Source organism: Argentina silus (genome assembly GCF_951799395.1).
Source record: "Argentina silus genome assembly, chromosome: 8".
Lineage (NCBI taxonomy): Eukaryota > Metazoa > Chordata > Actinopteri > Argentiniformes > Argentinidae > Argentina > Argentina silus.
The window spans coordinates 3945919-3972530 of NC_139662.1; the positions used below are offsets into that span (position 1 = coordinate 3945919).

A 26612-nucleotide genomic window follows, 5' to 3' on the forward strand; every position below is an offset into this window, starting at 1 on the left:
AGGTTTAAGTGAATGTAACAGTGTGGCAGCTAGCATGACGCCAACACGCGTGGCACGTCCATGCAAGACTGAGACATCACAGAGTGGCCTACTCTGAGTCGAAACCAGTTATTTGGATATTCAAATGTTTAATCAGCAGAGAATCGATAGAGTGTGGCATGGAAAGAGTGAGGCCAATTGATTCAGCCAAGGCATTGCCTCCAGCAGACACAGTGTGCATCAGACAGGGCCTCGTTCATAATAGATAGGGAATAGGACAGTGGCAGCAGCAGCACATTTCAGATGGTTTCATCATCAGGGGCTGGCGCACCCAATAGAGGGAAGGAATGCTGTGTGAAGAAGGCCTCTTTTTACAGGCCTTCACAGTACAGTACGGTAACTCTCTCTCACACCTCCCCATACCTAAGCTGTGCAAACACGCTGGTATTTAAGTGAAATATTTCTTCCACTGTTCAGTCAGGAGGGACTAATATCCCCAACATGGAAGACAGTCCGTCTAACTCATCTGGCCATTGCAACGAAATTAACCAGTGCGCTCAATAAAACACTTTTTAGATTATAGAATGTATCACATCTGTATTCCTACAGTACAGTATGCCAAGGTGTCAGGGGAGGCTGGTGGAGGTAGAAATCGAAGGACGGGCTCATTGTAATGCATGGAATTCTGTTCTACCCCCACTAGCCTTCCCTGCAAGGGGTTTATCACCTGCCAATTGAACAACATCATCAACCTCCTTGGTGGCGTGATTGGGAGGGTCACATCAATAATTCATGGACAGTTAATTCACCTTGAGATTAGCAGGAGGGAGGATAACATAGTCAAGAGACTCATAGCCATATTAGGACATACAGTACTTATAGCTTTACTTTACTGGTACAGATATTGGATACGGTTAGTCTTTTGTTAGTGGAATACTGGAATACAGGTCTAACACTGGTTGCCTAATGCTTTGGCCTGTAGAATACTATACTGTATGAGGTATCACACCCAACACGGATAGGGGACTTCTACTGTATGTATAGCACACTAAATGAGCAAAAAGTCCTGGAAAATCCTGGAGAAATATGTGAAGGTTAATGGAGAGGCTTCCAGCTACACTTTTAAATTAGGCATGAAGTTTAATTCACTTGAATACTATGCTGCCAGATGAGGAATACAAGTGGAGTTTCATGAATTCAAGAAGTCCCATTGAGGTTGAGACATGACATGGAACTGTAACCATGCAACTCTGTAACTCTTGCAGCAGGTCAACTGCCAACTGCAGGTCAACTGCCAAACAAGGACAGGCTTCTGACTTGTGCATACTGTAGGGATGTATGGCATACCTTATCTTGGTCCTAATTATTCCAAGTTATGGTTAGCAACTTAATCCTTAATGAGGGATAGCAGCAGTCTAAGTATACAAAACTGATAATGCATAATCCAATCTCAAAATGAGCACTGAATCCAATTAATAACCTAACTTTAAGTTTAATTGAAAACCAAAACTTATATTTCAGATAAGATTTCTGGGTAATATGTAAATGTATATTAACAGTATAATTGTTATTGTTTTTTTTCAGCTTATGATACCAATGTTATTGTTCGAAGCTGTAGCTGAAAGGGACAACTGAGATCTAGCCTACTTGCCACAACTGTGTTTTTCATTGGAGGTGCAACTGCATTGCAGTTGAAGGGCCAGGTTACCTAATATTCTGTACCAAGTCTCAGCTACATTTGTTAGATAATGGAATCATTAATTATAATTTAATTATAATAATAATTTTTATAGAAGTATGGAATTACAAATCCTTGAAATACAAGTATACTATGTTTAAGTATAGTACTTTTTTTTTTCCGATTGGGCTGTCCGTGGCATTCTTTCATTTCATCAGGTGTGCTCTCTTGAAATGTCCCTGAAATGTGAGCTTCTACCGTTTCAAGTGAAGCACTACCTATGCTTTCCCAAATGCTACTGTTAGGCTGCATCTTGTCTTCAAACTGAGCTGTCACTCAGATCAATTGTCACAGCTGGATGGGGTTTTGCTACAAGCATGACCTTCTGATGATAGGCCTCCAGCTATGGGCACGGCAGGACTCACATGTAATTTCCTTCTTTATCTGGGATGATGACAGGTCGGTCAGCAGCTGGAGAGGGCATATCTGAATGCAGAGTGGGTGGTGCAAACCTTATTTTGTCCCACTCAAATGGCATCTAGTCTGCTGCTGTTGCTTGTCTTTGCTATTGGATTAGCAGGCAACAGGGGAAATGATGTACTGTATACAGCACTTCCACACAGAAATCTATTTAAACAAAAAAAGAACGCTTTTCATATTATGGAATGTGTCACATTTGTATTCCTAGGTGGCTTCAAATACCTACAGTACTTTTATTGCATGCATAACTCCAATTGTTGCACTTGTAAAGTTGTTGTAAAGATTATTCTGTCATGTCGCTTGAGGTATAGTCAGTTGTTTACCCTTAACCCTTTGTAATGATGGTGTGACGTCTGTCAATGTCAAATATTGCATTAGTTGTACACATATGATTCACATAATTGGTATTCTTTTTTTGTAGTGGTATACCTGGGAAAAAATGTGGCACCATTCTTCTCTCTGCCGAGGAGCTGGGAAACTGCAGAGTAAGTAAGAGTTTCCCTTTTCTGGGTTTTACCGTTGCATGATCAAAGCTATGCAAATATACCAGCACACCAATTTAAAATGCATCAATTTAAGAACGAGGAGAACACAAAGAAATAGGACATAAACCTCTATGTATACTGTACTCTATGCACTTGTTGTGTGCATGGTTCTTTAATGGTTCTTTAATGACCCACTCAAATAACTATAACAGGCATTTCCTCCTATGAACAAGTGTTGAATTATGAATCAGTATTAATAGTCTGTGTCCAATAATAAATGTTCATTGGCTTTCTATCTGCAACACTAAAAGAGAATAGTAAATAGTGACATTATAGCACTGCCGCTAGAGCATAGCAGTGGCAAGACTTATTGGCCAGAACAAATGTCCTCTTTCAATGACTACAAACCAGTCCATTGAGCCCACTTATTAATGATTTATTGCATCCTAATGTACATGTCTGCAATGCATCAGCCATATACCGTAGTGGATAACCTTTTTAACCCTATTTGTCTGCATTTCATAAAGTGCTTTGCAAAAATACATACAGTGTATGAATTCAGACATTGTAGTAGTGACTAGGGCCATGTCTGAATGTTCATACTCCCTACTGATTACTAAAAGTATATGCTGCATACTAAGCATACTACATACTATTTAGGCCATACTGTTTAGTGAAACGTATGCAGTAAGTGACATTTCAACATACTACTATCTCATTCATACTGAGAATTCACCATCTGTAACACAACCATATTGTTCATAGTAATTGGTTCAATTTCGCTACTGCCCGCTTCCTTTATCTGCTCCATTGACCAAGGACTTCCTGTGAAGTGTGCAGTGAATTCATTCAACATGGAAAGGAAAATCTAGTATGACATCCTGGCATTTTATACATATTCATATTGCAAAACTTTCTAATCTTACATACTGAAAACGCCTACTAAATAGATTGCAGTTTGAGCATTCAGACATGGCCCACTGATATGCTACACCAAGAATATGGAGGGAGCTGTTAGCTCTCTTTGGCTTGTTGAAGATGTCCTCCTCAAATGACACTGCATACTTACTTCACAAGTCAGCCCAGAGCAAATAGCCCATGTCCTCAACCATGTTCAGGTTTAGCATCACTGACCTTACAACACAGATATTTTACGACACAGCTCCTAGAACTACTACAATATTCTTCACAGACTTGCCCTCTTTGACTGATGTGTCATAGTGTACAGTAGCTACTACACAAGGCCTGTTGTGAGTCACCAGGTGGTATGGATCTTTGATGATATGAGTTAGGCGCTTCATGGCAAAGCACCACTTATAGAGCAGATTTGTAATATAAATGCAAATGATCATTATCGTCACAAGTGATCATCTCTGCATCCCCGGAGAGTCGATTAGAGAGACAAAGCTCTAGAAGGCACCCTGAACCTGCACTGATTGCATCGGAATTCACTATGAAAGAAAATACTTCTGTAGTTATGAAAGTGTACTGTACAAGAAAAGGTGGATTAGTACATTGAGAGGATGTCTGGGAATCCTAATGTCAGTGGAAATCCCAAGCTTCTGAATCAAAACAGTTCTAAAGCTGCCTAGTACAATATCCTTCTATCCATCTGGATTCTGTTTACCATCCCCACCACCTGTGAGCAACAAATTGAAGCACAGTACAGTAGCTGCCTCAGAGGTAAACATTACTTTGCTTGTTTTGGGAACTCAAATTAGCAGCTGAGCTGTATTGGGACCCTGTAAGCGAGAACTGCAGGGACTAACCGTGTTGACTGAGAACAGGTTGATTTTCACCTGCAGAGAAAGTTGAGCTACTGGGTATAATTAGACAGAGAACTGCCCTGCACTGATCAAAGAGCCTCCCTTGGCTGCTGTGCTGTTAGCTTTGGTCCATGTGAGGAGTTGAGCAGTAAGAAGTCTTCAGAAGCTCCCTCTCTCTCCCTCCCAGTTACAGTCCAGGCTCAACTTAATGTAGGTGTGCTGTAAGTTCACCAGCAATTGCCAGCAGCTCTACTTAGTCAGTGCCTATCTTCTTCATTTTTTCCTCTTTTTTTAATTTCCCCATATTTGTCTTGAATTGCAGAATGCCGAAAAACGAAATACTGCGAGTCATTTTCATATTATACTAAAAATACCCTCATGTACTATTTGTTACTCAGAGGAATTGCATTCATTTCAGATGCATCTAATTCGTCTGTTTATTGTTGCTTTACCAATACAAAATGTCTCTCTGAGGAGGCCATGATGTGAGTTGAATCCAAATGATGTGAATAGAATGTCATGCTATTTCATGCAAAGACTGTGTTGTTATTCTTTGTTTCCCTGCTCTGTCTCCTTTGAGAGGCCAGTCACAGCCTTTAAAGTCCTCACTGTGGTATTACTTTGCCACTCAGCCTATGCAGTGATATCCTGCTAGACCCAGGTAGCTGACAGAGTGATATACTGCATTGCATTATTCTCCTCTGGTCCCCATTGGCTGAGGGGATGAATATTCCCACACTGGTGCCTCCATTTTCCCCTCCCAGACATAGAACACTGCAGGCTGACTGTGTGATGATGTGTTATCCATGCCTAACGTCAGCTTCATCAGCCTGTCAGTGTACTTTAGGGAATACTTTTTAGGGTTGATGCCAGAGTGTATTTGGCCTAAGTATACTGTACATACTGTATATGTTGCAATTTCCTCTAACTGGCAGGCATATCTGGTTGCAATTTACCATACACTTTCTTTATTAGTTAAAATTATGTATTTCATGTACCAAAGACTCTTCTAGTACTGTATGAGTCACTACAGGGTCCTGCTATCACAAATACGATACTGTTTTAAAATGTTATCAAGGTAGAGTTTCACACCAAACTAAGTCATTATTTAGTTTAACACAAAAAAGATACATCCATTTTGCTAACTCACTTTATTCTACCATTGTCTTAACATGGGGGTGAAAACACCAAAAATCAGCCTAAGCTTGAGACAGAGACAGAGCCCAAGATAATAACTCCGGTAGATTGATTATGTCTGGGTTGAAAGTAGAAATACAACAGCTTGGGCCAATTTAGTCACCACTGTTCTAATCAGCATAGCATAATAGCAATGTTGTTTTCCCTAGATTGATCCCTTGATTAGATTGAACAGAACTCATCAGAGCTGGCCAATTTGCAGAAGAAGACTATTTAATTTGCAGAATGTTTATTTTCACTCTATATTATATCCAGCAGCCCTTTTTATCCCAGCTGTTGCTGTGTGAAGCTATAGAGAGCTCTGGGCAGCTAGCCAAGGCCTAAAGCGGTGTTGTTGTGTTGGTGGTTGAGGGGCAGGTCAGACGGAGGGCCAGACTGATGTGGGTCACAGCGATCGATGGACACCAGTGTTCAGGCCTTAACAGCTCCCATCATCATCTGCCTGCCTGCCTGTCTGCTTCAGACCTGATGGCTTTACTCAATGAAAATGTCTGGTGAATGATGCCCTATACCAACACAGCCACATTCTCTGAACTATAATGCAGATGCACTTACCATACCCTCTAGCTTAGAGTCATCCTACATCTGTGCCTCCACCCCCCAAGCTCAAAGTGCTAAAAGGTTTCCAGAGAGAGAGGTTGGAACATAGAGATAGATCCTGGGGTAGACCAGAGATTGTGTATACTAGACATATGCCACTACCTTGGTTTACTATTGGTTTTGTGAGAGACAGGGAAGATGGCACCAGTCCCATATGGGGATACATTTCTGACCAATTACCAAACAGTTATAGATTAGTGTTACTGACAGTTGTTGTTGCTAGGTTCGCGTTGCTAGGATAATATCTTTCTCGCTGCATTTCCCTAGCAATGCGTGTGTAAGACTAGAGCAGGAGTCTAGGAAGGCTAGGACAGAGCCAAATAAAGTGTATTTTTAAGCCATTCCATCAACTGTTAACGATCAAATGAGCGCACAAAATGTGTCTACACTTGAATGATATGAGAAACCGAAAGGAAAAGTTGCTAATCCGTAGCATTCATTTTGGTGTGAGTGAAGCTTTTGTGGAGTTTTTGGCCTGCCCTCCCATAGGCGACCTGTCTGAAAAAACAGCGTTTGAGGTGTTGGCAAGATGGCGGAGGAGTGAACCTCCTTCCTCTAAAGAGGCTTTGGGTAGACCCAGGCTGCCTTAAACTTCACTGAATGTTATCTCTCTTGTTGAGGTGTGTGCAGAATGAATTACATCACTGCATTCCATATCCTAGTTGTTTTATGATCATCCTTTCTTTATTATACACAATCCCCATTATACAGTAATGACCAACACCTTGACATCATTGGGGACACTTTGGCTGCAAAAGCATTATGAGGCGTGTTCATTGTCTGTAATGGCCATTGAACAGTGAAATGCTGCCAAAATGAGAATAATTATGGTAATATCAGGCCTTCTACTGTATCATTAACTGCACTCCCAGTCTTCGTAGTTCCCTCCACACACACAGATATGGGCCATTTCAAAATCCATTTCACTACACAATCTGTGTATTTGTTTATATCCACCACTACAAGGTTTTTATTAAGTGAGATTTTTTTAGGGTGCCAGTCTATTTTTCCTGGCAGAACATGACTGAAGTGATTATTATTAATGCTTTATTTTCCATGTGAGGTTTTCAAAACCAGGGCATCTGTTCTAGGCTTATTAGAATGCAGACCATGGCTTGCTTTTATTCGGTGCTTCAGTGATTTTATATCTTGGCACAAGGCGTATATAAAAAAACAACAACGAACAAACAGAGTGGCTGTAATCCTGCAAGGATTTACAATGTGGTCTCTCTCCTGCCCCAGGAATGTGCCACCATGCAGTTCTGTGCCAACAAGCTGGACAAGAAAGATTTCTTCGGGAAGTCCGACCCCTTCATGGTCTTCTACAGGAGTAATGAGGACGGGACGTGAGTTTGTTCATCTTTTGAGTTTGTTTTCTGAGTGAGGGTTTTAAGCTACCAAAAGATATGTATGAGGGCTAAACTAGGAGATTACAGAGGAGGAAATGGAGAGGACACTGTAGAATAGGATGGTTGTTTTTTAGGATAAAATTGCATACAAATAAATTGATGCAGAGGCGTCGACAGGAAAGTAAAGTGTGTGGTGGTGGGGGGGGGGGTTTCAGGACACTAAATTCAGTCCTCTGTGTCTCCAGGTTCACCATCTGCCACAAGACTGAGGTGGTGAAGAATACACTGAACCCTGTGTGGCAGGGCTTCTCCATCCCTGTCAGAGGGCTGTGCAACGGGGACTACGACAGGTAACACACACATACACACACACACACACACACACACACACACACAAACACACACACACACACACACACACACACACACACACACAGGCTTGCATGTGACTTTTCTGTGAGAATCAAGATGGTGCGCAATTTTGATATGTGGTGTAATCATTTCAAAAGGGCCAGGCTCAGCAAATTTAGACACCATTGATTTTTTTTACTGTTATTTCTGTGACTCAAATACAGAGTTATTATAGCTCTAACTGCCTGGTGGACTTGGCTGCCTACACATTGATTTGTCCAGGGCTGGCAATAGCATTTCAGATTAGTCTCTGATTGGCTGGTTCTGTGGCTTCTCTTATCTTATATGGATCTTTGGAGACCAAGCGGCCTAGCAGGAGTGCTGACAAGCAGGAAGAGTCTCAGCAATAACACAAAAAGACTGTCTGTGTGTGGGTGTGTGTGTGTGTGTGTGTGTGTGTGTGTGTGTCTGTGTGTGTGTGTCTGTGTGTGTGTGTGTGTGTGTGTGTGTGTGTCTGTGTCTGTGTGTGTGTGTGTGTGTGTGTGTGTGTGTGTGTGTGTGTGTGTGTGTGTGTGTCTGTGTGTGTGTGTGTGTGTGTGTGTGTGTGTGTGTGTGTGTGTGTGTGTGTGTGTGTGTGTATGCAGAGATGGACAGCCCACATGTCAAACCTTGGCCTATCAGAACTGCTCACTGGGGGCTCATCTCACTTTGGTTGTCTGTTCACCTGACTGCTGAAGCGAATTGGCCGAGACAGGTGGACTGTAGGGTTGAAACTAAACCTGAGAAAAGCACAACCTGGAATGATTTCCTGTAGGTATTGAGTTGGAGAAATACATTTTACATGGGACGATGATTCTGATTGTTTTGTAATTTGCATTTTTTTCATGAAAATTGTTATTTTTGTGTGGATTTTTCCAAGATATACTTAAACATCTCAGTAATGGCTATATTGAAGAGCTTAGTACAGTTTTTCCACAAAGAGTTTGAAGAGAAGAAATTACAGTGCCCTGCGTAAGTAATGGGACAGTAAAGAATTATTTCTTCTTTTGCCTCTATACTCCAAAAGTTTGGATTTTAAAATCAGACAATTACTATGAGGTTAAGGTACTTCAACCTCATAGTAATTGTTTGATTTAAGATCTGTACAGTGTACAGCCAAAAGAAGAAAATGTGCGTCATTGTCCCATTACTTATGCAGGACACTGTATGTACCCTTAAACCAAATGTTCTAGAGAGGCAGTGCTTTTTCAGTACAATATGCCTCTGAAGGAAAGGTCTCTATTGTGGGTTATGACTAAGTGGTATCTGCTAAATCCATCTTTTTAGGAGGGGGCTTAAATGTGCGGCAGTCTCACAGGCATACAACCTCATACCGTGGTATGCATCCCACACTGCAGGTCACTGAACTGTTGTTTTGTCAAAAGCTGACGGGCTGCCGTTCTCCCTCTTGGTGTTCCCTCTTTGTTTTCTTTGTGTTGGGTGATTTTTTATTTCATCGTTGGACGCTTTGTTCCTTCCTATCTTGTGATTCAGATGCATGAAATGATCCTTGTGATTGGCCAGAAGTGTGTCATTCAGTCCTGTGTGTTTCTGTCATGTCTGTTTCACCGGGCCTTGGTTTCTATGGCTTTCAGGGAATGAAATACTACTCATGGTTTCTTCTCAACTTCTCATACAGAAGTAACCACAATGAAGATGTTGTGAGTTTGGAGGATCCCAGTCTTTAGTATATGTGGTCATAGAGCAAATTGCCTTTGATTGACACATTGGTAGGAAATGATCTTTGCCTGCTGGCCCCTGTGTCATAAATGTTTCTTTATCATGATCTGTCAATCAATCATAGAATCAATCATACTGTAGACTAGGGACTCTCTCTCTCTCTCTCTCTCTCTCTCTCTCTCTCTCTCTTTGGCATTCTGTCTATCCAAGCTAGTGTGTGTGTGTGTGCATGAGTGTGTCAGTGTGTGAATGCATGCGCTTGTGCGAACGTGCACAATGTACTTATGGTAGTTAGGATGAGTTCAGTTCGGGATAGCAGGTCAGGGCAGGAGGAATAATTTCCCCTTCTGGGTGGAGTGATAGTTGATTGACAGGACCTTGGGGGTAAACATCTGATCTATCACTCAGTGATGGTGAGGAAGAAGTATCTGCCAGTGTCTCTCTGTGGATAATATCCCTCTCAGCCATGCTTATTTTGGGTTTCCTGTCTTCCTGCATATTTTTGGAGTTCATGTCATGTGTTCCCTCCCCAGGGATATTGTCTACCTTTGGCAGGCAGAGGGATAAAAGACTCACACCAAACTTTAGAGAACTCTGTCTACTACTGCTTCTCTCATCTAATGGAGAGGAGGGTAACTTAATCTTTGCTCAATAATTCTGTTTCCTCTCCGTTCTGGTTAGAATTCATCTTCGCTTTTGTGAAAAGCACTTATTGACAATTTTGTTGACAGCATTTGTAGCAGTGTTTCTTTATTTTTTATTTCAAGTTCATTTAAACTTCACATCCATTGTAATTACTGAAAGCGGCCAATGATGTTTGTGGTTTCAGGCTTCAGCGATTATTTGATTTCTATTTTCAAAGTCTAAAATTAGCTAATGTGGTTTCAAATTGGTCCAGCCTGTGTAGTGAATAACATTTGCTTGATGGGATAATTGATTCGTTTTTTTCTGTCCTTACGTGTGGAATAAAACACTCAATGGTGTGCACCGCCTAAGATCAATTTAATGCTGACTGTTCTTACTGCTTAATGAGCTTTAATGGGTAGTTTCACTGCAAGTCAAAACACATAGTAAGAGTCTAGCACGCACGCACGCACGCACGCACGCACGCACGCACGCACGCACGCACGCACGCACGCACGCACTCTCTCTCTCTCTCTCTCTCCTCACGCACCCTTTGGTGTGTTTTGCAGAACGATCAAGGCAGAAGTGTATGACTGGGATAGAGATGGCAGGTAAGGATGCTTTAGACAGACATACATTGTGTGCCATTTTTTGCATGCATGGTCAAATTATTTTGCATGGTGTGATTTGTGCTATAAGTACGATATCCCTCATATGTCAAGATAAAGCATCTTCCCATCCTCAGCCTGAAAGCTTTCATTCACCTTTATCTTAAATGATTCACCATATCTTTTCATGATGATGGATAGAGCCATTAGGTACTGATTTGGGTTTTTCTAACTGAAGAACTCCATGGATCTTAGAGCAAAACTGAATGAAGTTCACAATTCATCCACCCTATTCCATAACCCTGAGTTGTTGATCTGTACACAACCAGATGTCTTTGTTTATTTTCCCTTCCAGCCATGACTTCATTGGTGAGTTCACCACCAGCTACCGAGAGCTGTCCCGGGGCCAGAGTCAGTTCAATGTCTACGAGGTGAGTGGAGGTGGCGAGAAGGAGCTAGAGAATGCTTTGTCCCCCTAAGGCAGGAGTGTCAAAGTCATTTTACTCGTGGTCCGCACTGGACAAAATGCAACCTCACGCTGGAAAAAATAATACGTTTGTTCGTAAAACTAAACAAATGTCCACTGCTGTGAGCACCAGCTCCTGGTACTATTACAATATATTACAGTTGCCTACACTCAGCCTACACTCAATGCCTCATTTCCACAGAGCTCAATATCACAGTGATACAGTAGCCTACTACTCAGACGATGCCTTATTTTCAAGATGGGTTCATCTGTGGGCATCTGAAGGTTGGAGCTATAAAATATAATTAATAATTAATTAACCAACATACTTAAGTCCATTACAAGCATTTTTTACAAATATTACATCTACCTTACCAAGTACAATAAATAGCTGTAAGTAGGAGTGTCACTTTTTATTTTCATGTCCTCCAATCAGAGGAAGGGGTGGTAGGGATAAAAAACAATAAATTAAAAAAGGAGAAAACATTATGCAAGAAATACTTTCTGATAGAACTTTATTGATATCTTCCCATTCCAAAGCTGATCTAGCCGTATCTTTGAAACCCCTGCCCTAAGGCATCAAAATACTGTAGATGACCCTTGTTCTGTAGTGCAATCACAATTGGGCTGACATCTCTAGTCTCTACACGTCCTGTCAGGGGAAGGACTAAACTTTCTGTACAGTGCTGTATTGGCATAAGTCCCAGTGTCTACTCAACCTTCAATTAGCATTGTCATTAATGCAATACCCCCACTGCTCCCACTATAACCCAATGAGTTTGGCTATGCTAATACCCATCTGATAGGTGTGAGGGTGGGGGTGGCGGTACAGCAGACTGGATGAGGTAGAGGATTAGTACGAGAGGGAGAGGGAAGAGCTACATGACCTGATTAGACTCCTCTCACACTGCTCCATGGTGGGGCTGATGGTATATTACTCTCTGGCCCTCTGAGGCCCCCACTGGTCCCAGCTCATTAAAACATACGCCACATTCTATTAGCCAAAGTATTAGTCATGGAGGTGGCTTGAGGAAGGTGGGAGTAGAGGGGAGAGAGAGAGAGAGAGAGGGAGAAAGAGAGAAGGAGAGGGAAAGATGGAGCTATGGATACATGGCCTTTCAAACTGCTGACAGAAGCAGGTGCATTAGTTAACCTTCACAAGCTCAAGCTTCAACTACACTTACAGAAACAGATTCTCTGTGGACTCTCAGCCATAATAGGTCATGACTGTGGTTTGTTCATTTGAATACAGTAGGTACCAGTTTGTACTAGCATTCGTAGTGCATAGTGTTGTATGCAGAATCAGACATACAAGACGAACTACTAATAGAAGTAGAGTGGTATCTAATTGAGTGATTGTGTGTGTGTGTGTGTGTGTGTGTGTGTGTGTGTGTGTGTGTGTGTGTGTGTGTGGTTGTCACTTTGCATTATCTATGTGGGGGAGATGAGAGGGGGGATCCAATGCTTTTACAGGCCATGAGAACCACAGCACAGTGATAGAAGAAGACAGCCTGAGGGAGATGGGCTAGAAGGCATGGTCTACCTTTGACTTTATACTCAGCACAGTTCACCTAAGGCTGGCTCTTTGTGTACTGAATATGTGGCTCTTTATAATTAGTGGTTTTCACCAGCTACTGCTTAGTTAATATTCGGCTGTGGCCTCAAGCCTCGAATTGAGTGTACAATGTTATCACAAGTTATGGTTATCTGTCATCACCTCCCCTCCCTCATTGTCAGTCAGTTCTCACCTGTGTGTGTGTGTGTGTGTGTGTGTGTGTGTGTGTGTGTGTGTGTGTGTGTGTGTGTGTGTGTGTGTGTGTGCTTTTCATAGATGTAGTAGATACAGTACTGTTACTGTGAGGCTTGGTTGAACATTATACATGTATAGTAAAAAACAGCATAATATCTCATGAAAAGCCTGTCCTTAGCCTAGGAGTCTGATCAATGTTATCTCAGCTTTAACTACTGCAGTTATTGGATTTGTGTGTTCTATTATCTCCACCTATGCTGTGGCGGAGGAGGATTTCTTTCTTAGCCTAAGGGAGAATAAGCTGAAGAGATTTGATGGAATTCTAGAATATCAATATTTTTTCCTGCTTGTTGATTCTAGGTGGTGAACGCCAAGAAGAAGATAAAGAAAAAAAGATACATCAACTCTGGGACGGTGAGTCGTCTGCACTCTGCAATAGAATATACTCCCATATATTTCTTCCCCATTGTTTTTGTGCTCATTAATAAAGTTTTAGTAAGTGGATTGCATTGAGCAGTGGTTAAATTACCTTAACTGTTTGTTATTTCTCCTGTATCCATTCTCAGACCATTTTGATAAAGTGTTATGGTCAGACATCAGTAGAGGACAAAAGTTTAAATGGTGAGAGTCCATAGAAATGCATGAAGGCACTCTTCTATGTCCTATTAGTGGGTGTCTCTGACTGATGTTTATGAGAAAGTCGCTGCATTGTTATTGCCTAAGCACTTTGGATGCCAGGCCTGAATACTGTGACTACATAATTAAAATCCAAGAGAAGCCATCCATCATGCGCCCCCATCAGGAGGCAGTGAGATGGATATTCTTTCTGTGATTGCAATACTAATATGGAGCTCTGTGTCAAACTCATTCTGCTCAGATGAATCACTTCTGGGTGGTTATGCTCGGGGGCAATGGTTAATGTTTAGATTGGTTAAATGTGTTTGCATTAATTACCTATGTGGTGGTGGTGGTGGTGATGATGGACAACCGCCTGTTTGGATTTCTTTACCCAGGTGACGTTGCTGTCATTCTCTGTGGAGTCAGAGTACACATTCCTGGACTACATCAAAGGAGGGTGAGTTCAGATGGCCCTATACAGTTCACACTAAACAACAAGCTGAAATCTGATGAAAAATAGAATACAGCACTATTTCACTGAATAAACCCCAAAACAGTACTGTATGCAAGGTATAAAATGCCACAGTTTTCAGCATTGCTATACAGGCTTGGGCTTTCTCTTGTTCTTGTAGCGCTGTAGAGAGGCTGAACTTTAGCTCTGAGGTGCTGATGGCAGACTACATGACAACACACTGTATTGTGCTGCTGCCTCGCTGATTTGCTGGATGCAGAAACACTGACATTTATATTAGAGAGCAAGCACTCCTGCACAACCCCCTTCATTCAGGACCCAGATTTAGATTATTATAGCTAGCTATAACCGCACCCTCTCTGAAATGTTTTCCTAACTGCCCCCAGCTGTTTTTGAACTTGCATTGAAAGCATGCTTGCTTGAATGTTTAGAATTGCATTTAGTTAAGTAGTCTGAAATGGAATTTCCCATGCCAGTGTAGAGTCTCTCCAATGGAAACACACACTTGTCTGACTCTCAGCTGCTCCACACTATGAATGAATGATGATGAAATATGTGTTTTTTGTTAAATTTGTTAAATTAATTAACACACCCAACTTGTCACATGTAAATGTTTCCCTCCCCGTGGATCTGTGGCTGCCCTGGTTTCAGCCTTCTGCGTCATTCCTAGTGTGGAAGTGTCCCAGATCTGTCACTGACCCTGGTGTCTTCCTCATCCACATACCCCTCATCTGCTGACCACTTACTTTCAAGTCCCCTGTGACCACTAATCCAATGTTATCCAATTCAATATGGGTGAGAAAGACCTAGTCCTCAGTGACAGCCCTTTCTTCCACCCAGGATCCAGGACTCCGTGTTATGGAAAACAGACAGTTAAAGTTGATGTTGATGAAAATACTGCTTGCTCAAGTGTATTTGCCCTACAAGAACTCACATTCCAATAGGCGATCAAAGGCACATTAATTTTATATGATTTCTGACTCTAGAGGATGTAAAGTGATTTATCTTCCCGGCGCATGGACCCTTTCTGAAGTGTCTGAGAGTGAATGGGTTTTTCATTAATATTGAAGTGTGGTGGAGATTTTAATAGAGGTCATTAAGGGCCAAAAGTCACTGATACTTTCTCTGAATCGGAGAGGTTAATGTAAGATTTATCATATTTTCATTCATATGCCATATTGAATGTTTTTTTAAATTAAATCTAAAATGAGATTGCCTGGGGTAAAGGTTTTTTTAAGGCCTTTATTGTATGTATTATTAATGTTTAATAGTTCAAGCCAAAATATCCTGTAAGTGAGAAAATGTGATATTGGTGTTTTTCATGGTTGTAATTTTTCATTTGATCTGGGCCATGTTCAGAATACAATATGCCAGCCTATAGACGGAAGAGGTTGTATGCTGTAATGTATCTCATGTTGAATTAATGTGACTGAGTTGCCGCCTAAATGTCATCAGAATGTTTATTTATTTATTTGAAGAGAGGATACATGAAAATACAGTGTGGTATAACTGACATCACAGTGACTGATGCTGTCAAGCTCTGCTAGGCTACGGTGTTGTAGTGTAACTGTACGGGACTGCATGTGCTGTCTTGTATAACCAACTGGTTTATTATTCATTTCATTTGGATACCCACAGCAGAGAGGAGGGTGGATGTTGTAAATTGCATGATTAACCAATGAGTGCTGGGTGGTTCCCTGGAGTTTATGTTTTGGTGCTGCTCCTGTTTATGTACAGTACAAGCTAACACAGAAACAGCAACATTTATCTCTGTTAGATTGCTGTAGTTTGCATCCAGGGAATTAAGCAGTTCTAACTCAATTCCATCAACTCAAATTGATAAGAAAAACTTTTGAAACTAACAGAGGCACTTAGATTTGGAAATGGAAAATGTATTGCTAAAGGAAATGGCCATGGAATGTAAAAATACCAATTTGGCAAGAAGGGGTCTGTAAAAAATAACAACAGGCCTGTCAGTGATGTCCTACAGAAAATACAACGTTCTAGCTTCTAGAAATTAATCTTCAATTTGTTGATCCAGTGACACATTTGTCTTATAACCAGGGACATGCACTGACGTCCCTGTTTTTAGACACCTCATGTTACGAGATGTCTTTGTTTTCTAACCAATTCTGTGCTGTACCACTCCTGTCACTCACAACCTCCTACAGTATAGAAAGAAATCCCCACAGAAACCTTGTGTTGGTTGTTGGACTTCCCTTATCAGTCCTATTTTAGAGGAAATGGCCTACAGCACACCAGCCAATACAAAACCCCCCAGGTCAGTTTCTCTACCTGTTTGTTTTAATGCAGTTTGGTCTAATACGATATGGCACCCATTAAAGACACTTCATTTCCTTAACTCCTCATCCAGGAAATCCTCAGGAAAGCTACGGTAGACAGATATACTGTCAGATAATTGTTGTTGTTTAGTTTTGAATGACTTGTGGCTCAATGCACCACACATTCTTGCTTAGATGAATATCCCACCCATCAAGTCAGATTATTCAACTTCTATACTGTTACTCTTAGAATATCTCCACCATTCACCCCACCATTCTTCTCTGTGAAACATTGCCACATTTGTGAGCTAACCAAGGAAATGAACTGAACATTTCAAGAGAAAGGCATTGCTGCACTCTCCCTCTCACAGCTGAGCAGGCACAGCTCTAACTCAATGCAGATTAACGAGCCAGGGTCAGCAGCTCCCCGCAGGAGAAATCAGCCATTATCTGAAATACAACGTGGGCTGGATTTTCTGAATGGAAGTAAGTGATGAGAGGCGATCGCTATTCATCATAATGGAAGAACTCCATTCTTACTACTGAAACTCTGCCCCCCCCCCCCCCTAACCTTAGGGAATGGGTAGAAAGAAAGAGGAAGTTGTGTTTTTTATTCTGTATTCAGTTCCTTTTCAAGGACTTTGGTTATCATTCTTCCTTGCACCACTCATGAATAAAACATGGCACTTAGTGTTTCGTTAGGCGTGTGTGACGCTGTTTGCAGATTGCTGGTAAAAATACTGTATGGAATGGAAATCCATGATTATTCTCCATCGACAAAACACAATAGGGACTTTGGGTTACAGACTCCTGGTTCAGTGCTGAATCTTAATGATGATGATGATGATGATGATGATGATGATGATGATGATGATGATGATGATGATGGTACACAGTGTGGAGGCTCATGCAACCAAGTGAAACTATGAAACCAAGTAGACAACTGATAATGAGGAGGACTGTAGAGGAGTTTTTGTTAGTGCAGCTTTGACACAATGTTAGTACTTTCACCCACTATAGTACATGGAAAGTACATTGTTTATTACCACATTACGGCCTTTTTCTCTCAATTGATTTCAATTCTCACATGTTGATAGATGTTTTTAGTGATTGGATGGATATGTTGCTCATTTTCAAGATCCAAACATGTTGTGCCTCTGATCAGCTTGACTACAGTTATTTATTATGCCGTGAACGGATGTGCTCTGCATATTAATGCTATTCTCATTAGCAATGTTTTTGCCACAGACTTTCACCCCTGAGAGGTGAGGTGAGGTGAGGTGAGGTGATTTTTAAATCTGATTGCCTAATTTAGCTTTTTTTAAAGTTTTATCTATAGACTTGTTCTCTTTCTTATCTTTCTGATATTGGAGCTATTGTATGATTTTTGGAGCTATGTTGTTCCAAGTAATTGCTACTGTAGTAAAATCATAGTAGCTCATATGAGTTGGTGGCTGCCAAGCGAAGTAAGCCTTCCAGATGTCTGCCCATGCATGTAGTTGGAATGACTTGCCTAACCAGGCTTGGAGGCAGCTGTGAAACCATTTCTTCTGCGCTGGTGGGAGAGGATAAAAAAGTGTATTTTGGAGGCTCCACACTTGAGCAGGAAAAGTGGCCCAATGCTTCCCCAGGTGAGAGCTGGAGCAGAAAGCAAACTGAAGCCAGGGTAATTGCAGTGCTCTCTCAGACAGATGGGCAGGATTAGGCCTCTAAACTGAACCACTGAGACGTAACAATAACTTTATGAGAAAAGAGTGGGTGTTTTAGTCAGGTGGGCATCACTAGCTCAACCTTATCACCCTTCATTAAGCTGCGATGCTACAGTATGGCTAGCAGTTCTCTATGGGTTTATACAGTAGGAAACCTCATTAAGCTGCGATGCTACAGTATGGCTAGCAGTTCTCTATGGGGTTATACAGTAGGAAACCTCATTAAGCTGCGATGCTACAGTATGGCTAGCAGTTCTCTATGGGGTTATACAGTAGGAAACCTCATTAAGCTGCGATGCTACAGTATGGCTAGCAGTTCTCTATGGGGTTATACAGTAGGAAACCTCATTAAGCTCTAGTCCTGTGGATGGTTTGATTTCCTTTTAACCTGTCCTCTTTCCTTTCCTTTTTTTTTTACTTTCAGAACCCAGATCCACTTCACTGTAGCCATTGATTTCACTGCATCCAATGGTAAGGGCTCCAACTTACCTTCCACTTGACTTCACTCTACTGCTCTTTGCTACCTTCTATATGGCTGTACTCTTCAGAGAGATTCAAGATGAGGATTTACAGATATAGAACAGATAGGTATATTTAGTAAACCATATTTCTGAGAAGCCATCTATATTTAATAACTACCATTAATGTCACTCACTCACTAAATTAACATAGGTGTAGGCTACTTAATGCATGTCTTATTAGCTCATAACTGAAGAGGCATAACTGATGAATGAATGGAGCCTAGGGGAAGTAACTGGGGTCAATTTTAAGTGCAAACCTGATAGAGATAATGAGAAGATTGGATTCTACACCCCTACAGCTGCCATACATAAGTTATATTTGCAATTCACATACTCAATGAAAGCCATGGAAGAGACTGTTTGAATAAACTCTACATTAAAATTCATCGGCTTCCTCTCTTACCCAGACTGACCATGGTCTAGTATGTTTCTCTATGAGAGGTATCAGTCAGTCCAGTATGCTGCCTGCTCCGCCTCATCATGACCCCTCCCCTTCCTGTGTTGAAGGCAATCCGTCCCAGTCCACCTCGCTGCACTACATGAACCCTTACCAGATGAACGCCTACGCCATGGCGCTGAGGTCCGTGGGGGAGATCATTCAGGACTACGATAGTGATAAGATGTTCCCCGCCCTGGGCTTTGGTGCTAAGCTACCCCCCGATGGAAGGGTGTCCCATGAGTTTCCCCTGGTAACTAACTAAGGCTTCTGAACATTTACTGAATACTAGTTGGTCTGCTTCAAAGCCCACTTCAAACATTCAAACCCTTATTGCGTGGGTCGACTCTTCTTTTAATGTAATTGCACAAAATGTACATGAATATCAATTTATTTTCCCAGTGGAGTTTTCTTGTGTGTGTATGTGTACAGTTTGTGCATTGTGTTTATGCTATCTGTAACCTGTGTGCAGGTTTTTCCATGTGCATTTAAGTGTGTATATGGATTTGAGTGTAAATGTGTGTGCAGTTACTTTATGTTACTGTGCGCCTTTGACAGATATTCACATGCATAAATTAAACCTTTTTACCTTTTATAGTGCAAATTGGGTTCTGTAAGCCTGAAGGATTCTTAAATCAATTTGGCTTCTCTCAGCCAGCTAATGTGCTCTGGCTGCTGTACAATAGAATTAATGAGGAGCTGATCGGCAGGGTATCATATGCAATGCGCCGTTGTGATTCAGATTCACATGTCTTACAAAATGATGGCATCCTCACCGTTTTGATTAAGATTCACGTCTCACAAATTGTTAGCAACCTCACCATTTTGATTAAGATTCAGGCGTCTCACAAAACGATGGAAACCTCACAGTATCTAAGGCTAAGCTGTATTTTCCTTCCTTTGTTGTACGGTAAAGTTATACAGTAGTCAGTTTCCTTCCCGAATAACTCTGTATCTCCTTGGAGTCATTAGGAACTCAGCTGGTCTATACTGTGTGTGACTAACTTATTCAAGTATCTATATGTCCGGATTGTTTTGTCTTCCAGAATGGCAACATTGAGAACCCATATTGCAATGGAATGGAGGGGATTCTAGAAGCGTACCATCAAAGCCTTAAGACAGTGCAGCTCTACGGACCAACCAACTTTGCTCCAGTTGTCAATCATGTGGCAAGGTGAGAGTGAGAGAGAGACACTGATACACAATCCCATCTCTGCAGCAGGACGTTTATCAACCTTTTCTTACCCTCGGCAGCTATTCAGTCGCAATGAAACCTTCAGCTCCACACTTCATTACAAAGACAATCCATTAGTGCCACTAAGAGAGTAATCATAGTTGTTTTATGAATGTTCTTGAACTAATAAAGAGGAAATAAATATCAGCTGTCATCCTAAGATGAATGGATCAGCAGGTCACGTATCCGGACCACTAATGAGTGTGCTCACGCTGTTGTTGTGTCGTCTGATAAGGAAGCAAAATGTCTATTTAATCTTTCAAATACAAGTAATCTCTCATCCTTCTCACGACGGCCCCCTCTCATATTTAATTAAAATGCAAGGTCAAGAGAGCCACATTTGACAGGCAAAATTGAAAAGCAAGAGGAAGGAGCCACCAGTGACCCATACAGTAGGTTCAGACTAGATGTCCTTTTGACATAATAAGCATGTTGTACGCTTTTCTCTCCTCTCACAAGAGGGTCGGGTCAATTGCAATGCCAAGCAATCAATAAGGCTGTGACAGAATATTTAAAAATACAAATACAGCACTTCTTGCATAAACACGTTAATAAATTATTCATGGCCTCTACACGGATGGGCGTATGAATCTAGGCCACATCCACTCTGGAGGCTCAGCTGTGTTTCATAACAGTGGGTAGATAGACCTTTGAGAGTAGAACATGCAGCATACTATACTTTATGTCTATATTAGGCCATTGGTGACATACTCTCAGCTGAGAGGGAATTTGTATTTGAAAGGAGAGAGGCCTTTTAATGTCTTCACTCGTAAACTGTAGAAAGGCACTTTACCGTAGATCCCTTTAGATGAAGTCGATGTTTTTTGACAATTTACATTGTCAAATGTCTATGGCTTCAAATATTCACATATTCACATACCTGGTTCCACTCAGTACAGTACCATAATATTACTATTACTATTATTATATATTTTTTATTTGATTTTACAGATAGTAGTAGTACCTGTTTGTCATCAGTTAAGGCAGGGGTAATGCTGTCCTTAATTGAATCCCACGGTTGTCCCCCAGCTACGCTGCGGCCGTACAGGACGGCTCTCAGTACTTCGTCCTGCTCATCATCACCGACGGCGTCATATCGGACATGGCCCAGACCAAGGAGGCCATAGTGAACGTGAGTGGGTTCGCTGGATGTCCATTACCCTGTAATGATGGTGTCCTGTTGCACTTTGCCTCTCTGCTCTGTCTCTCCCAACTCTCCCTCCCTGCAGGGCATCTCTGGTGCTTTTAACTCACCACAGCTCCTCTGCTTTTAACTAAGCTCGCTCCAGGCCAAAATCAATGTCTGTGTTGCTAGGAGGGTTTATATAAGTCACTGGTACTATTGTAACTATATTTGAGGATTTTTAGGTTATATTCTTTGCTCTAGGTGTGTTCTTGACAGATGTTTTGAGGTTCTTTTACTGTATGTTTTACTAATTTGAGGTTTTTTCCTATTTTTTATTTAGATAGTGGATCTAAATATATATCTGTGTGTTTTTGTTTATGGCTCTGTCCAATGCTTTTCATGATAAAAAAGCCCCATGTATCCAGTTTTTTGACGTGTGTCCATCGCCATGGGAACACAGAGGCCTAGTCACGACTGTGTGTCTGTCCAGTCCAATGGTCCATGGGAGCAGCACGGTGGTCTGAACCCCCCCCAGCAGACTGGGTTTAAAGGGAATTTGCGACTGTTAGTCAAACCATTAGAACAGCCACACCTTCCTTTTAAGATCTTGTCTGCTGCTCTAATCTGCCTTGGCCAAGCCTCCTCTGTGCCCTGCTGTTTCCTTCACACACAACCCTATGGTGCTAACCTGTCAACTGGACTTTTTAAAGTGTATTCTATGCTTCCTTGCAACTATAATTTAGCTTAATGTAGCACTAGCAACAGATGTGTTTTGAATGTTGCATTAACTGTTTTTATGGAATATTACAGTATTACAGAGCACTCTCCTCGCTCTCTAACCCTCTAGCCCGACTGTACACATCTATTTAACAGGACAGCCTTTGGGTATCAATATTTGTTCAACTCCTCTCTTTGATGTTCCACACGTCTCTCCTAAACACACCACTCAGGGGGCTCTGAATTATACAGGAGGGTTTCATCTGGCATGATTGGCTGGAGCATGATTAATTAATTAATTAATTAATTAATTAGCTGGAGCACAATTAAATTGGGCCACTGCACTTTTCCAACATTTTTGGGGTTGGCAGTTCATCCCCATGACAGAGGGGGAAACTACATCTTTATAGACTGATACCATATGTCATGGCGAGGTTGAAAGTAAACTCATGAATGTTTAAAGTTTGCTGAAGGAAAAAAACGTATTACAAGTACAGATAGAATGATAGATGTATTAAAGTTGCTGCAGGTGCACTTTCATTTGAGTCAAATGATGTGAGTTCGTTAAACAGCAGTCTGTTGTAAGGTATCCCCTGGGTTACTCAATGCCACAGGCAAAGGTATTATCAGTGTAGACTAAATAATGTACATTTGTGGTTCACTTCACTCTTCATAAACTTTTGATGCACTGTTTATAGATATAGGTATGTGTGTTTGAAAGAGAGAGAGAGAGTGTGTGTGTGTGTGTGTGTGTGTGTGTGTGTGTGTGTGTGTGTGTGTGTGTGTGTGTGTGTGTGTGCCTGCGAGAGAGAGCGGAGGCCAGGGAGAGTGATATATAAAGGGAGAGAGTCGTAGAGCGAAAGAACGAGAGAGAGAGAGAGGGGTCCTCCTCTGTTTACTCTTATCTGTGATAGGCCTTTCCCCTTGGGAGGTTTTTCAGGAAACCTGACCTACTTTTACCCTTCATAATGTGTTTTTACCACAGGCATATATTCATTGATGCCAGTGCCTTAATGCTGGCTCCCTGACACACCAGCAGCCCCCTCAGCTCTGCATTGAGGTGGTGATGGGGGGCATATAGATTGGTCAATTATATTTATGTAGTGGGATACATAGATACAGTGGCCTCCATTAGTATTGGAAAGAGGAAACATTTAGTCTTCTTTTAGCTCTATACTACAACAGTTTGGATTTGAAATCAAACAATTACTATGAGGTTAAAATAGAGATTCTCAGCTTTAATTCCATGTGGTTGTTTTTTTGGATTGGTTTCACCATTTAGAAATTACAATCCCTTTTATACATAGTCTCCCTATTTCAGGGCACCAAAAGTATTGGAAAATTGGCTTGACAGGTGTTTCTGGTAAGTCAGTTGTGTTCCATCACCTCATTTGTGCAGGCATAACAGAGCTGTCAATATCTAGTATTGATTCTAGGCTTTACATTTGCCTATGGAGTCTGCTATTAGTGTCTAGCAACATGACTTATACTGTATAAGAATGCTCACCATAATTAAGCCAAAACAACTGTCCCACAGATCAGGAACACTCTCCAGGAGGTAGGCGTGAATGTGTCAGAGAGTACCATCCTCAGAATACGTCACCAAACAAACTACATAGGCTTCACTGCAAGGTGCAAATCACTAGTTATCCTCATAGATAGCTTTGGTTTTGTCCATGTATTGTGGCAGCTTGCATCCACAAACGGTTAAATAAAAGTATTTCCCAGCCTCCAGAGAAGCCTGCCGCTTATTGACAAACCCCTCTGCTTTGCCATTATAATGTATTTCCCCTGGCTGTCAAACTAGAGATGGGCTACTGTATACAGCACAGGGACTGAATAAACACTGCAATGTGCTGGAGTGGGAGAAGCAAGCAGGGTGTTAGTCAACAAGTGTAGTGCATAGTTATCTTGTCTGTGCCATGCATATTTATCTGTCTCTTGTCCAGCTGTGTCCTTGTCTCCTGTTGCCCTGTGAGTGGATTAGCAGATCAGTGTTGAATGGGATGAACAAGGAATGGTTCTGCCATGTCACTGACTGAATATCATAGAATACAGAGTATTTGTATAATGATGACCTAGTTTATCCACTGACTTAGAGTGATATTAAGGTTGTCTGTGACGGTCACAACTTTTGTTTTTGAGATCTGTCCTCTTCACAATGTTGACATAACATGAGATTCACTTGTTCCTCTGTTTGTCCTCAGGCTGCTAAGCTTCCAATGTCTATCATCATAGTTGGAGTCGGCCAAGCTGAGTTTGACGGTGAGATTCAATCCCCTACCAGTCCCACTTATACAAAGTGCTTGTAGAAGAAATGTCTTAGACCTAATCCAATATCATTTAGTGATTTGAAGATTTGGACATCTTATGTCAGTAGTCAGGACTACTTGTATGGGGGTAAACCCACGCTTCTTGTTTATATTTTTTAAACATATCCAGTGTTCTGCTTCAAGACTTCATCTTGCACATGCATTGGATGCAAATAATGCAGCACAATTTGGGAAGAGGTCATATGGGGCAGTTTCAGTGTGAGTGATGTTGTTTAATTGGCAAGTTTGGTGGAAATCCCTAGTTAATAAGCAGATGTCAACCAGCAAGGTTTGCACCAAGATCACAGCTGTTGCATACAATTAGAATATTTCAACATATGGTTCCAACTTTGATGCTCGCTAATTGTGGTGTGCTTTTCATGGCTAGTGTCGGTTTGGCTTTGGTTATTTAATTATGGCGTTTGAAATGCACTAATAAATATATAAGCTAGTTATAATTATTTAGGAACCATAACCCACCATGATATTGAAAAACCCTCTTCTTTGGCAGCCATGGTGGAGTTGGATGGTGATGACATCAGGATCTCCTCACGAGGGAAGCTGGCAGAGAGAGACATTGTTCAAGTAAGAGCTGCCCTCTATTATTACACTATGGTTTCACAGCAGTGAGGAAAATACTGATAATCACTTGTGGGGTAAGATTCTCTGAGCCATGGTGACCATGAATTAGAATGCCCTTACAATATAATAATGTTCTCTGCATTGTCCAGGAGGAGACACATTATGTTTTATAATTGTAATATTTGTGAGTGAATACATTTACATTTACATTTATGGCATTTAGCAGACGCCTTTATCCAAAGCAACTTACAACAAATACATTTGTCTAAGTAAGTGAATCATCTATCCATCAGTCATCATAATATAAAGTAATCTATGCTAGGGCCAGAGTCTATTGGCAGTCACAATGCTAGAAGAAGGAATAATTACCTTTTTTAATTTATTTATTTTATTTACAGTAGAGAAACTTGCACAGGGGGGTAGTGGGGATGAAGAGGTCTTTAGGAATAGCTTCCTAACATGAGCTCCCCCACTCTCTGTTCCCCTAGTTTGTCCCATTCAGAGACTACATGGACCGCACGGGCAACCACGTGCTGAGCATGGCCCGACTGGCCAAGGACGTACTGGCTGAGATCCCCGACCAGCTCATCTCCTCCATGAAGACCCGGGGCATCAAACCCTGCCCCCCCCCACCAGCCTATACACCTCAAGACCACACCGAGACCACCCCCATCTGAGCCCACTGGGCTGTGGAAGGGAGAGGTGGGGGGGGAGGCGGTGAGGGGGGTCTGGAACCCCAACCAATCCACTCCACCCCACCCCCCAGCCACTGAAAAATGGAAACGCTTCAAGGCACCTTCGTAAATATTAATTTGGTTGCCATGCTGAACAAATTGATATAAGACTCCATTTTGTTTGGAGCTAGATGGCTTTGGGGGGGAAAAGCTAAAGATCAGGGAGTTTTCCTTTTTGAGTTTTCGCCTGATGGAAGTGCAGAGGGCTGAGAAGAAGAGAGGAGAGGAGATGAGCTGTAGAGGAATGTTAGGTGTTCGCTGTCAAAGCTGTCAAAGTGGTGATTTAATGGATAGCATACCCTTAGACAGGGTGTTTGAAGACATTAATATATTAGATGTGTGCCAGTCAGTATCATGTTTGTGGATATGATACCTTTTGGAGTAGTGTACTGTATGTTGGAATAGGGAATCATCTGTATGCTGATTTATTTATTGTACAAACTATTTATTCATGTTGGGGATCCAAAGTCCTATTTTTTCCACATGGTTTTCCATCCTATTTTCTGGATCATTTATATACAATAATATCCATTTTTACTTTCAAGAGTAATAGAAAAGCATGTATAGAACCTATCCAACATTTGTTTAGGAATAGTTGTCATTGATCAAATATACATTGACATTTGTAAATGTAGCAGTTATGCAGAAGACCAGCTGTAAGTAGTTTACCTTCACCTTGATTTACTGTACCAGCACCCAGTACTGTACGTATGGAAATAATGCACTAATGACAGTCCAAATAAGAAGCACAAACATCATACATAAATAAGCTGAAATATATAATTAATTAGCAACAACCAACAGCAACCACAACAAA

General features: G+C 41.4%; 1 protein-coding gene across 1 annotated transcript in view; it reads left to right on the forward strand.

The window, feature by feature from the left end:
• Positions 1 to 25738, forward strand: part of cpne5a (copine Va) — a gene marked incomplete at both ends in the record, with an annotated part of 54434 nt that extends 28696 nt beyond the window's left edge. The window contains 14 exons of the mRNA XM_083674410.1: positions 2559 to 2622; positions 7428 to 7531; positions 7780 to 7884; positions 10798 to 10839; positions 11192 to 11267; positions 13413 to 13466; positions 14066 to 14127; positions 18558 to 18604; positions 19162 to 19343; positions 20137 to 20264; positions 21354 to 21456; positions 24375 to 24432; positions 24991 to 25064; positions 25550 to 25738. Coding sequence (XP_083530536.1) covers positions 2559 to 2622; positions 7428 to 7531; positions 7780 to 7884; positions 10798 to 10839; positions 11192 to 11267; positions 13413 to 13466; positions 14066 to 14127; positions 18558 to 18604; positions 19162 to 19343; positions 20137 to 20264; positions 21354 to 21456; positions 24375 to 24432; positions 24991 to 25064; positions 25550 to 25738 — 1288 coding nt within the window. The remainder of the gene's footprint in view (positions 1 to 2558; positions 2623 to 7427; positions 7532 to 7779; positions 7885 to 10797; positions 10840 to 11191; positions 11268 to 13412; positions 13467 to 14065; positions 14128 to 18557; positions 18605 to 19161; positions 19344 to 20136; positions 20265 to 21353; positions 21457 to 24374; positions 24433 to 24990; positions 25065 to 25549) is intronic.
• Positions 25739 to 26612: the final 874 nt, after the last annotated feature.